Source organism: Camelus dromedarius, chromosome 2, assembly GCF_036321535.1.
Source record: "Camelus dromedarius isolate mCamDro1 chromosome 2, mCamDro1.pat, whole genome shotgun sequence".
NCBI classification, from domain to species: domain Eukaryota; kingdom Metazoa; phylum Chordata; class Mammalia; order Artiodactyla; family Camelidae; genus Camelus; species Camelus dromedarius.
This window is the reverse complement of record NC_087437.1, coordinates 89,979,041-89,993,721: the sequence shown is the minus strand read 5'-3', so window position 1 is coordinate 89,993,721 and position 14,681 is coordinate 89,979,041. Positions and strand designations below refer to the sequence as shown.

Here is a 14,681-nt window from a genome sequence, read left to right as displayed (position 1 = left end):
ATAGTTATTCTGCTGAAGAGTACTGAAATGTAATATAAAAAAGTACTTAAATATTCTATAAGGATGCAAGATATACAGCCCAAAGTTTCACATACATGTAGACCTAATTTATGCCAATCAGGGCACATCTGGCAATTTTAGGAGCCAGACAAGGATTCACTAGCCATTATGCACAAAACAGTTAACTGGGTTATGGTGCTTTTAATTGCAGATGGTATCATTCCATCTTATTCATACTTCATGGAGTTCTTATGTTTATGCTCATTGAATAGCACAGTTTATAATTGCTTATAGAGTTGTTTAATTTCCATTTCATTTGAAAATGTCAAATCGTCTGAGCAAGTATGTGGCAGATCACAGAAAGAAAAGAGGACTGTGGGAAACGAAAAGGCTTTAGTGTCTAACAGCTGAGGAGACTGATGGATGTCATTCAAACTTCTCATCTCCTTCTTCCACGTCTTTCAAATTGAGTACCTCCAAAGAACCTTTGCCCTTTGTCTCCTTTTTTCTTAGCTCATCGATTTCTCTGAAGCAGCCAGGGTCAATGAGGCACACAATTTCTAACTGTTGATTGTAGTCTTCGATTTCTACAACCTTGATCAGAGGCTTGAGTTTCTCTTTTAGCTTCTTCTCTTCGTTCACTGGAAGAATGAACCGAAGTCTCATGTGAGCGCGTTCTATCTTCATTTTCTCCTCCAACTGCTTTATCACTTCCAAAGCCTGCTGTTTGGTACTCTTGTTGGGCTTGACTGAATAGTGGATGTCCTTCATGGCTCTCTCGATAAGGATGACGGTGTACGGCCTCTTTGTTTCAGGGTTCACACATTTGTCAGCCACGATAGTTGCAATGTCCCTAAACATCTGCTCCAGCTGTGTGTGCCGTTCTTTATCTGACACCTGAACCTCTCCTTTCGTCAAAATCTGTTTACAGATTTCAGTCTGGTCATCTGTTCCGAATGCACTGATGAGATCTTCCTTCTTTGCAACCTGACCTTTAGAAACGTTTACAAACACTGAGTGGGTCTGCAGAACTTCATCAAGGTCTTTTAACACGCCGCTCCGCCAGCCGACGACCTTGTTTTTGTAGCAGGCGATTTCGAAGCGCTTCCCGGCTCGCTTCATCCGTACCACGGCCACATTGGTTAGGCGGATCTGGTTGGTGGGGGTGAAGATTGACATTGTGGCTGCTCACAGACCAAGGTCCAGCGAACCAAGGCAGACCTGCGCCTCCGGCCTGAGGGCCACCGGCGGCTCGATGTAATCACCCGGCGGCGCGCAGCACAGCAACGCCCGCAGACTGCCCTATAAGTGAAACAATTGTTCATGTTTCTGGCAACCAGTTTGTCTAGGAAAAAAAATACTTTGAAATATAACTTGAAGCACATTTTAGGCTATTTGCATTAACTATCTTTAAGAAGGGTTTAGAGTATTTTAAGAGACTGACATTTAGAGTGCATAATCTTTCATGTAAGAAGTTTCATCTTTGTCTCCTGAGGCTTCTGTTTATATATGAAGAACACTGCAGTGTGACATTTGCTAATAGTGTCTGCTGCAGGAATGTTACATCTTCAGGGTACCTTTTAGACTTATAAATTATGGCAATTATTAATGAAATAAATGAAACCATTTTAGAGCACAGAACTGTTTATTTTTAGTGTAAACTCATTGCATTTGATGTATGCCAAATTTTCTACCCTAAAAAAGTTCTAAATTTAAGAAATATCCATATCTCTTTGTGAATCATATCTATATTCTCCTTAAACAGAAAAAAAAGCACATTTTAAATTACCACTTATTAGGTGTGCAAACTTGGAAAATACAACTCTTCTTAGCTCTAAGATAGGGATAATTAAAGTTAAATATTTTTTAGAATTATTTTACATTTAAATAATTCCCCAAAACTTTCATCTTTTTTTTAAACTAATGCTTTTTTTTTTTTTTGGCTTAGGGATTCCAACTTGTTTATAAATAAGTATTTGAATGTCCACAAAAATGTATAGTATGGAATATGATTCGATACTACTCAGCCATGAAAATAAAATCATGCCATTTGCTGCAACATGGATGGACCTGGTTATTGTCATTCTAAGTGAAGTAAACCAGAAAGAGAAAGAAAAATACTATATGATATAACTTATATGTGGAATCTCAAAAAAGACACAAATAAGCTTATTTACAAAACAGGAACAGAGTCACAGACATAGAAAACAAACTTATGGTAACCAGAGGGTAAAAGGATGGGAAAGGATAAATTGGGAGTTTGAGATGTGCAGATACTAACTACTATATATAAAACAGATGAACAATAAATTTATACTGTATAGCACAGAGAACTGTACTCAATATCTTGTAGCAACCTATGATGAAAAAGAATATGAAAATGAATATATGTATGTATATGTATGACTGAAACACTATGCTGTACACCAGAAATCGATACGACATTGTAAACTGACTATACTTCAACTTAAAAAAAAAAAAAAAGGAAGTGCTGGCTGGCTGTAGCCAACCATGTCTCTCCAAGTCTCACTTGAGTTGTATAATAATATTTGAATGCTAGTAACTCTCCAATGCTTTTTAAAAAAATATTGCTTAATACTTCATATTGTTAACTAATCAGAATTATTGCTTGATAAAATATTCCAAATTTTAATTTTGCAAATGGCCAATAAATCCTTAAATATACATAGCAAAAAACTTTGCATTTAGTTCCAAGGATTTTTTTTAAAAACAGATTCTACATGAGTTCTCATCAAAACATTAGTAATAAGAATACAAAACAAGAAATGATGCATTTTATTTAGATATTTCAAAGGCAGGTGATGAAGTTTCAGACTTAAAAACTAAGAACCAGTTTACTAACCTATCTAATACCCTTGAAGTATATTTTAAGTTATGAAAAAAAAAAACTCTACGGTCTTTCACCCACAATAAAAATAATCTGTCCATTGAATGTATGCATGATTTCACCCTAACAGTATATTTTAAGTCTTATTTAAACTAAGATCCAGACAATCTACAGGCAAGTGAAAAATAACTTAGGTAAAATGCAAGCAACTAGAAACATATTTTAAAATATCAACTACAGAAATGTAAAATTATAAAATAATAAGTAAATCTCAGAAGCATTGCTTTTCACTGTAGAAGTTGATTTGAACAATTATTTATTATATTTAGAGTTGAATGTATGTAACCTGATCTCCCTTATTTGGGTCAGTATGAACACATTTCTTCATTTCTCTTTAAATAAAACATTTATTTCTAGAAAATACTGAAAACTTATTAATAAATGAAACTATCTCATAGTAAGATACTGCTTTACATTATTTTTGTGTGTAATGATTGAGGAGAATATGGACTTTTAAAGTTCTTTCTAAAAGTGTTCTAATACTTAAGCAGGACAGTCAATTTACAGAATATATTATTCAGTTAATCCCAGCCTCAAACAAATAAAATGCCTTGTTGAGCACTGTTTCTGCTTTGAACCAAGACAGTGATCAGAAAAGTACTCTGCAAGCAGAGATTCAGCATGTGTGATTCAGCATGTGTGCTAGGCTGAGACTTTCTGTAACTGTCAGGCAATAGCGAGAATCAGATATAACATCACCTCACCTTAATAACTCAAAATTTGGAAAATCTATTCAGTGTATTAGAATTGAAATGTGTTGAATTTTTGTGTTTACTTCAGTTGAAGTAAGTGTTGTAAACTTCTGGTACTTTCAAGTGATCTATGCAGTATCATTTGATAAACTATTCCTTTTGATCACTGAGTAGTATTCCATGGTAAGAATATATATTACAGTGTGCTTAATCATTCAATCATTGAAGGATATCTGAAGTGTCTTTCTCTGTCACAATTATTTCATTTAGCTTAATACTCTCCAGGTTTGTCCATTTTGCTGCAAATGGCAATATTTCACTCTTTTTGTGGCTGAGTAATATTCCATTGTATGTGTTTACACACGCGCACACACACACACACACACACATCTTTATCCATTCATCTATTGATGGACACTTAGGTTGCTTCCATATCTTGGCTATTGTAAATAGTACTGCAGTGAACAAAACGGTACATATATCTTTTTAAATTAGTGTTTTTATTTTTTTCGATAAATACCCAGAAATAGAATTGCTATACTTTATACTTTATAATCCTATTTGTGTTTTTTTGAGAAACCTCCATACTATTTTCTACAGTGGCTGCACAAATTTACATTCCTTCCAGCAGTGCATGAGGTTTCCCTTTTCCCCATGTCCTCACCAACACTTGTATCTTATCTTTTTGGTAACAGCCAGTCTGACAGTTGTGCTATGTTATCTCATTGTGGTTTTGAGTTACATTTCCCTGATATTTAGTGACGTTGGGTACCTTTTCATGTGTTTATTGGCCCACTGTATGTCGTCTTTGGAAAAATATTTAGTCAGGTCCTCTGCCCATTTTTAAATGAGGTTTTTTTTTGATAATGAATTACTTGAGTTCTTTTTGTATTTTGGATATCAGCCCCTTATTGGAAATATGTGCAAATATCTTCTTCTATTCAGTTGCCTTTTCATTTTGTCTGTGGTTTCCTTCACTGTGAAAAAAGCTTCTTAGTCTGATTTAGTCCCATTTGTTTGCTTTTATTGCACTTACCTTGGGGAATTTTTATAGTCTCAACAGAAGCCTAAATGGGTTAATAGTTCTTACACGTGAAAATGGAGGCTACCAGGGAGAATCCCACAATTACAGGGAAAATAGTTTATGAAACCCAAGTAATACACTTATGAAACCCTAATAAATAGAAATTAATACCAAAACTCAAAAAAGGAATGACATATCCTGTAAGGAGCTGAACTAATTGATTTCATCAGTACAAACTGTAATTGTATGTTTAGTTTCACTTTCATAGACACAAAGCAGTTAATGTACAGATTCTAGTATTAAAGTTCTCCCGTGCTCTAACATGAATTCTTTTCTGGCATACAGAATTTTTGTGAGTACAAAAATAGGTAGTTAAAAAAAAAACTGACTCTGAAACTTAAATTAGAGTATTGAAAAATACATAACCTAACACAGTGAGTGGATATACTGTACATTATGACAGATGGTTGTCTTATTATCTAAGGGAAAAATACAGAATTCTGGGTTCTTCTATTACAGATAGAATCTATTGCCACAAATCTGAAAATCAATAGAACTTGTTTCAGGAGAGTAAATGATTACTTGATAATTTATCTTCTACACCATCTTCCAGTGAAAGTATTACCGAGATTGTGTGAGAATCTAATCAGCTGTGGAGTGCTATTGAAAAGTAAGAGTTGCAGCTCAGAAAAGGGGAACTTGAATTAAGATTTTTAAAGAACTACCTGTTTTTTATTTTTTAACTTTATTATAAGAATAACTAAATATTAACAGTATGATCATTATTTTTCTTATCCTTGTTATGCAAAGCTGATGGTCAAGTATGGGCTCATATACGGAGCTGCTCAGAGGCTACTCTAGAACAGAGTTCCCATTACTGCACATAGGCTGTTGCTATCTGTACTTCTGCTTGTACCATTCTGAAGTAATGATTCTATACAGAGACCATCATTTGACATAAAATTCTAATTTTTTGCCTTTGAATCTGCAAAGTAAGAACATTAAACTAATACATTATCCATATGAATGTATTTTCAAGATGTTAATAATTTATGCCAGGTATTCTCATTTTATATAATTTCTTTCCTCAAAATGGCTTTCTTCGGTTGAGTTATAAAGCTTAATGAAATAGAATGATGACCTTGGACTCTTACAGTTAAGAAAACATGACAAAATTCTCCAAATAGTTTTTTCTTTTCTGCTGATTTTTTTTTACACTACTCATTTGGGAAATGTTAACTTGGAATATGTGTATGTGTGTATGCGTTTAAACATTAAAGAAAAATAGAAAAAAATTAAAAGTAACAAATTGGTGGTTTAAAAATCAGTTAAGTTTTCTTGTTAATAATGATTATGAATATATATTTCTATGTCCTTTACTTACGGATAAATGTCTATAGCATATTGGATTCTTACATCACACTGTGGACTAAGATAACTTTTCTCATGCTTTATTGAGAATTTAATATGTTGTCTCACTCAAGGATGTTAAGGTAATTCTTACCTCTAGTTGTTGATAGATTGTATCTTTTGTTAAATGAGTTTGTGGCATTGATGGGCAAGTTGGTGACTATTTTGTGAAAGAGGTCTGTTTTCCAGGTAGTGTTGAACTCCTGTAATACAGTCATCAGCCCTCCTTAACCTAATGTCATGAAAGGCATGGACTTGAGACAAAGTCTACTCATAGTATGTAATGAGCTCTGATATTGCACATGTCAAACATAAGGCCAACTTCCCAATCTGTCATGTAACTAATAACAAGCTAGCTTACCAGAGCTCTAATCGAAAACTTGCTGTGAATTTTCATGTTACAAAGTTTATATGAAATATATGAATTAAAATAGCTTTTTAAAGTCTATACATACAGACACACATACACTTAAATGCGTGTACATAGTGCTCTAAAAGAGTATACATAAAATGCAATGACCAGTAAATAAAATATTTTAATCAAACAGATCTCATTGCTAGAAATGGGAAAGTTATTATTGTCTTCAGACAGAAATATAGTTTAATTCAAGATTCAAATGTCAGTAACAATATAATGTAGAAAAATGTGTGCTTTCAGTGACTATATTTCTGTTACCTATAACCATACAGTGAAAGATTAGAAATCTCTTGAATTTTAATCCAGGTTTATCTTGCAAAAATATGTGTTCTCAGGAAGGTAATTTTTCCTGTCCATATTTTGTCCATTGAATTGAGTAGCCAGATTAGGGTCCAGATCTAAGATACCTAAAATGAAACTATGACATTCACAATGGCTTGCTGACACTACAAGTTGATCTGATCTTGTTCCCTGCTTTACCCTTTGTAGAATCTTTCTCACTACTAATGTCAAGTCATTTTACTGTACTGGTCTTTATGACATTTCTGCTGAGTGCCCAGTCCCCACAATCCTCTGCCACATCACTGATACCAGTTGAGAACCTACTGTAGTGATTTGCGTATGAATTAAGTGATAGTTCTAAAATTCAGCTTCTGCTGTTCTTCGCTGTCCATAGTCTGATGGGCTATTCCTGATTATGCTCTAATATATCCAGGAAATAATCACTTTATCGTTCTGTGCATCCCTCCACTTCACTTTACCTGATGTCCTCATCTGTGTAAGGCCAGACTTTGTTCGGTTAAAGTTCAAGCAAAGCCCGTCTTACTGGTCCTTGGTTCTGGCAAGTGTTTTAGTCTAAGACATCCCCTTGCTCTTTATCCGTGTTGACTGGAATTTGGATCTTGATGATTACTGCTGTCACTCAGTGCCTGATCATAAACAAAGGATGGGCTGGCTTTAGCAACACAGTTTATCTCCTTATCTAATTAGTGCATCCTTGACTGGGGTGCTGCTAAGGCAGCAAAGTTTTGGCTTCTGGTTTTGTGCTGCTAATGAGGATTTTAGTCTGCAAATGTACTTTGCCTGTAGCAACTTGGTTTATTCTCTCCATTTTCAGTCCACTTATCATCAGTCCATTACACTGTTCCAATTCTGTAAAATGATACATAGTTACAAGATTGTGTTCCTGTTGTCTCCAGGGCAGGATCATCTGCAAAAAGTATCCTCTGGCTGAATCAGGTACAGACCCACAATCTGCTCAGCTTCCTATGGCATTGCTAACCTTCACGAACTTAGTTGTTTTATCTCTTTTAGCATCATAGAAATATTCATATGGATCCATGTTAAGCAAAAATTCCAATGTCGTAAAATGTGTAGAAAATCAACATGAAATCCTGTATTGCATGATATATTCCTTTGGCTATGCATCTAGAATAGGTATTTCTTCTTTTTTATATTAGAAGCCCCATCTATGCATTGGAAAATTTCTCCTCTCACCCAATCCACGTGTTTCTGATGAAATTGTTCTTTATTGTACTTTGTGCACTCTCTAGTCGGAGGAAGGGACAAGTGGCCCTGCCCTAGCCAGTCATAGAACCTCATCCTTTTCTCCAGAAGGAAGACCTATTATCCAAGCGGGATTGGAGTCCCTCATTGAGATGAAATGGATGCTGAGAGAGTGAGCATATTTCTCTTCTATTTTTAAAATCACCTTCTGTAAGGGTATTTAACTCTTTATTAGTTTATGGCCCTTCTGGCCCTGCCAGTGTCAGGCTGAGTATGAAATACAGATGGTGGTGAAGAAAGAGGTATGGATGTCTGGATCCAGCCAGCTTTTAATGAGACTACTCCTGTAATTTCCACTTACACATACCAATAAGAAGGGTTTCTTAAAAAAAAAGTGTCAAAGTATAGTTGATGTACAACATTATATATTATAGGTGTACAAAAGAATGATTCACAATTTTATAGGTTATACTCTATTTATAGTTATTATAAGATATTGGATATATTCCCTGTGTTGTATAATATATCCTTATTTTTATACATATTAGTTTGTACATAATAGTTTGTACCTCTTAATCCCTACCTTCAAGTTGCCCCTTCCCCATTCTCTCCTCTACACTGGTAACAACTAGTTTGTTCTTTGTATCTGTGAGTCTGCTTTTTGTTATATTCACTAATTTGTTGTAACTTTTAGATTCTACATATCAGTGATTTATACAGTATTTGTCTTTGTCTGACTTATTTCAGTTAGCATAATGCCCTCCAAGTCCATCCATATTGCTGCAAATGGCAGATTTTCACTTTTTATGACTGAGTAGTATTCTAGTATATGTATGTATGTATATATATAAATACGTATATATCTCTCACATTTTTATCCATTCATCTATTGATGGACACTTAGATTGCCTCTGTAGCTTGGCAATTGTAAATAATTCTGCTATGAACGTTGGGTGTACATGTATCTTTTCAAATTAGTGTTTTGGGGTATTTCGGATATATATCCAGGAATGGAATTGCTGACTCATATGGTAGTTATATTTTCAATTTTTTGAGAAACCTCCATATTGTTTTCTACAGTAGCTACATCAGTTTATATTCCCACCAAAAGTGTGCAAGGGTTCCCCTTTCTCCACACCCTTGCCAACATTTGTTACTTGTGTTCTTTTTGATGATAGCCATTTTGACAGGTGTGAGGTGAAATCTCATTGTGGTTCTCGGTTGCATTTCCCTGATGATTAGTGATGTTTAGTATCTTTTCATGTGCCTGTTGGCTATCTGCATTTCTTCTTTAGAAAAATGTCTATTCATTTCTTCTGCCTGTTTTTTGGATAGGTTACTTTTTTTTTATATTGAGTTACATGAGCTGTTTATATATGTTGGATATTAACTCCTTATCAGTCATATCATTTGCAAATATTTTCTCCCATTCGGTAGATCGTCTGTTCATTCTGTCAGTGGTTTCTTTTGCTGTACAAAAGCTTTTAAGTTTAATCAATTCCCATTAGTTTATTTTTGCTTTTATTTCCTTTGCTTTAGGAGACAGATTCAAAAAACATTGCCACAATTTATGTCAAAGAGTGTTCTGCCTGTGTTTTCCTCTAGCAGTTTATGGTTTCCAGTCTTACATCTAAGTCTTTAATCCATTTTGAGTTTATTTTTATCTATAGTATTAGAGAATGTTCCAGTTTTCTTCTTTTGCATGTAGCTGTCCAGTTTTCCCAGCACCACTTAATGAAGAGACTGTCTTTTCTCCACTGTATATTCTTGCCTCCTTTGTCATAGATTCACTGACCATAAGTGTGTAGGTTTATTTCTGGTCTCAGTCATTTTCCATTGATCTTTGTGTCTGTTTTTGTGCCACTGTCATGATGTTTTGACTATTGTAGCTTTGTGATATAGTCTGAAGTCAGGGAGCATGATTCCTCCAGCTCCATTCTTCTTTCTCAAGATTGTTTTGGCTATTTGGGATCCTTTATGTTTCCATACAAATTTTAAAATTACTTTTTCTAGATCTGTGAAAAATGCCATTGGCAATTTAATGTGTTACATTGAATCTGTAGATTGCCTTGGGTAGTGTGGCCATTTTAATAGCATTCTTCCAATCTGAGAACACAGTATATTTATTTCCATCTGTTTGTGTTCTCTTCAATTTCTTTCATAAGTGTTCTATAGTTTTCTGAGTACAGGTCTTTTACTTCCAAGCTATTTTATTACTTTTAATGCAATAGTAAATGATAGTGTTTCCTTAATTTCTTTCTGATAGTTCAGGTTTTTTTTTTTTTTCCTTTTTGCTTAACCTAGTTTCAATTACAATCATTTAAGCAAGAGACTTTGATTTGCCAAAAACATACCCTTTAAAAATGATTCTTAATAGTTTGATAATCAAATGGTTTGGTAGATTTTCATGCAGGATAAAAAGAGATAATATGGAATATTTCTTTTAACATGATACTGATAGATTATATTGATTATCTGTAATTGCATACTTGATAATATTATTATGGAAAAATGGCTGACAAGAACTCTGTAAAACATAACCTATTTATGTGTACAGGTTAGGTTTTTTCCACAGAAAATATTTGACACTTGTAGTATAGTAAGATGTTAGGTAAACTGTTGAGCAAAAGAAAGGAAGGGAGATTGCAAGTGGAAATGTATTACAGATATATTTTTAAAATAGAATGCACAAATATATGTAATGAAGATTTTTAGCAAGCTGCAAGTAACTCAACATACCATGAGCTTAGGACTAAAGGTGGCAATCAACATAACATGTAAGCAGAAGTCTATGAAGAGCTCTGAACATTTCTCTGAACCTTAGTTCCATTATTCATAACATGGTGATAAGAATGATACTTTTCCTGTAGGGTTTTGTAAGTCTTAATACAGTTTGTGGAAAGTGCTTAGCCAAAAAATTGCTCAGTAAATGGTTATTGCATTAATTTTTTAGAGAAAATAAATTATGTGAATTTCCTAGTGTATCCCACAGATGGTCAATTTTACTTTAAACATAATTTATATATTGTAAAAACTAGTTATATAAGCAGTAAATTTACATCTTTTCAATAAAAAGATTTTCGTAAAGAAAATCATCTCTATTGATTTATTGTTTGCCTGACGAAATAGGCAAGACTGGCCTCTGGTGGTAGTATCTTAGAACTGCAGATGTACAGTCCCCATAGCTGAGAAATGGTTGAAAGTACTTGCCAGATTAAAACTGCATGACAGCTTCATTTGAGAATAAAAAATAATCTGGAAGCATCAAATATGAATTCTTTACAGATAGGTTCTGTCAAAGCCCTGAATCTGAGAGATATTTTTAAAGATGAGTTTACAGCACTTCTTCCCAAAAGCCACCTTAAAAACTGAGAAGTCGCATATATATACATATACACACACACACACACTGTGTACACACAGACACTTTATGCACACATACCCATATATATTTGTTGGTGTAACACATATTTCATCTCTTGGAAGTTCTGTCTTCTTTTGTAAAATGTTAGTAACAGTATGTTATTGCTCTTTTGTTTGTTTATTCATTTGGATTTAATGTTCTAACTTCTCAAATTGAGGAGTTGGCAGTACTATATAAATTCTCACATTTTCTTTAAAAGTTGTGCTTTCTCCCCAATATAAGTTTTAAAATATTTTATCTCTATTCATGTAGTAATCCTTTAGTGTTTACCAAGAGCCCCCAAGAAGGGACAACAACAAATGGAACATAATTGCTAACAACATCCTATTGTTATTTAACCAAAATAAAGACCATTGTAACAAAATTCTCCTAGATATCAAGTCTAGGAGAAGACATTTGTCTCTATCAATGAACTGTTAAGCTTCCTATATAGACAGTGAAATTTATATAATCCATCTGAATGTTATTGTTTCTCTGTTTTTTGCTGATTATAACGGGTTTTCCAGCTTACATTGTGGATTCATCATTTATAAACTAACTACAAATTTTAGTTCCTTTTAGCTGCATTTTAATGACAATGATTTTTCAAACATTTTCTATTAAAAACATTTTAAATTTAGCATTGAAGATTAAAGCCTATTTTTATGGTTGTTTTGTTGTTTTTTAAAAAAATAGTTTCTTAAATATTCTGCTGTAATTCTTTCAAAAACATTTCTATGTAAAATCAGACAAATAGAAGACATTTCTTAGAAAACTATATGTTCTGTTTTAAAAACAGAGGTTCCATTCAGTCTCCCAAATCAGGTCCTCTTTTCCACTGAAAAATTCTCCTCTAATATTATAGGATTTATACAAACTTTCCTTATTAATCTCTCCTCATTTTTTTTTTTCCATTTAGCTTTCATGTGCTGACAGGTAGGAAGTCAGTATTGTCAGATGTACTGATGATTAGGTAGTGTTTTAAAACAAAACTAACAGCACAAAAGAGTGTATTCCAAAAGGTCAATCAAAAGACACACCACTCATCCCCTGCAAACCTTTTACCATTGCATCAAATGGATTGTGTGCAGTATCACTTTGAGAGTAGGCCCCGGGTTTTCTTTTAAAATAGATTTTCATAGTGGTATAATAGAGATGTTTTGTAATGAGAGTTAAATGAGGTTAAAAACAGGGCAAAGGCCATACAGTTTTTTGTAACACTCTAAATAGATCAAGACTTTAGAGTTGTTTTGTTTAAGAGCCCTTCTAGAAGGTAAATTTATATGCAGTTCAAGCACTTGAAACCATAATTTATTCGTCAGCATCGCTTTGTCTAGCTATTCTTCATGAAATAGCATCATGATACTTTGCAATGGAATGTGATTGTGCAACCCGATATTACTTACGTGTGCTGATAAAAGAGGAAACGATGATTGTATTCTTATTCTTTTGCATACTATGAATTTAAATTTCAATTAAGTTAGATTAGATATTCTGTTCTATGCCATCTTTATTTAACACTAGTGGTGATTAGTTTCTAATTTCAATTGCTATTGATACCAACTTTATACCCTCCCATCTGTGAATATAAAGTCAAGGCATTCACACATTTCCATTATATTTATTTGTGTTTGAAATTTACATTTTAAAATATCTTAAAATTTAACTAAGTGTGAAATGTTTCAAATTAAGAGCCACAGTTTTCTAAACATTAAAACACAATGTCAGATATTAAAGTTCAGAGCTGGTAAATTTTTTAAGCTAATTTCAAGTTGTGTCTTATTTTCTTAAATGAATAAATGAATGAATGAATACACAAATAAATGATTTTCAAGTACCTTAAATCCTGCACTAATATTTAAAACAACTAATTTGCAAGATACTTACATTAAAGTTAGATTGATTTGAGCAAGTAAGTTTGAATCATTAGCTTAATGCATAGTGTTTGAAACCTAATTCTTTTAAAATATAAAACTTCTCTGTAAACCTTCATCCTTATTTTTTTCCCCCTGTATATTCTTTGCAACCTACTGAATACCAGGCATCCACTGACTGTAGGATTCTTCCCTTATTCTCTGCCTTACCCCGCATCTGTTTGATTCCACTGTCACTGCCCTAGTTTAGAGCCTGACAGTAAACTCCTAGATGGCATGTCTGACTAGCAAATTCACCTTCCACAAAGCTGCTAGACCAACTTGTCTAAAATGTAAATTCAATCAGTGTACTCTATGGCTCCCCATTGCTTAATGATAGAGTCATGTTTTTGAAAATAGAGTGAGATAGCTATTGATTTATTCCATGTAACTATACTTACTTTGAGTTTGAGAACATAATGGCAAAATTAAGTCTCAGAGTTACTGAAGCAGTGCCATAAGCCAAAGGATGCAGAAAGTGAAAATGGAAATAGCTGTTGATATTAATTACATTTTGACTACCTCCAAGAAACCAGCAGAGACTAAATCTCATCATAATTGACAGCATAAGACTAGAAATCTGTGTATTAGAAAAATTGTTCAAAAATCCACAGTTGTCACCCTTTTTGGGTAAGGCAGCAGACTGATTGCTGGTAGTCAGGAGATTGGGTGCTAAAATGACTCTCCTTCATTTCTCTCTAACTAGGTGACAAGTCCCTTCCCTGTTTGCTGCCTTAGTCTCTACATCTGTCAAATGGGGGTAGTAATGCCTCACCTTTGTCCTAAAGGAGAAAATGAGAAAGAGATGTCATATCACTACAAATCTAGTAAAAACTAGAATTTGTAATTCTTTATTGCTGGCAAAGTGTTTTCAAATATTTTAGGCCATTTGATTGTCACAATAAGGCAGTGGTTAAAACTCTATCAGATGCTAGACACCTTTTATGTAACAAATATTTTGTAATGCTTTCTTTGCAAAATGAAATTAACAGATAATATAATTACAATACATATGAGATTTTTATAAGATAAATATAATAAAAGGAGTATGACTCAAAAAAATTTTAGTGACTGAAATTATTAAAGTAATAATATAAAATAAGAGCCAGTTTCCTAATAAAACACACTTAAAATAATTGATGGCCTTCTGCAAATAAAAAAGGGGCTCAGTATATTTTTCTGGTTTACATAAATACATTTATATGTTTGTGTGCATGTTTTTATGTGTACACATGCATTGTGTAGTATGTGAATGTTTATATATACATACGGGAGGAAGTCATCAGTCTGATTTCTTGGTATACAAATACCTCAAATAGGTAAATATTTCTACTCAGCTAAGTCATTGTCAATGGCTTTGACATCAAAATTTTCAGGACAACAAAGAATCAGTTCCATCAGTTTTTC

The 14,681-nt window shown here is 33.5% G+C and overlaps 2 protein-coding genes across 4 annotated transcripts in view; one reads left to right on the top strand and one right to left on the bottom strand.

The window, feature by feature from the left end:
• CADM2 (cell adhesion molecule 2) overlaps nucleotides 1-14,681 on the top strand; it is a 945,585-nt gene that overhangs the window by 532,062 nt on the left and 398,842 nt on the right. The gene's annotated exons all lie outside the window — the stretch shown is intronic.
• Nucleotides 325-1,294, bottom strand: LOC105087771 (ribosome maturation protein SBDS-like). Its single transcript, XM_064496378.1, has one exon. It carries the CDS (start codon nucleotides 1,177-1,179, stop codon nucleotides 427-429), a length of 753 nt encoding a protein of 250 aa, XP_064352448.1. The 5' UTR covers nucleotides 1,180-1,294; the 3' UTR covers nucleotides 325-426.

Bases quoted from the DNA above. Each gene is read 5' to 3' on its own strand.
- LOC105087771 (XM_064496378.1), bottom strand. From the start codon at position 1,179: ATGTCAATCTTCACCCCCACCAACCAGATCCGCCTAACCAATGTGGCC.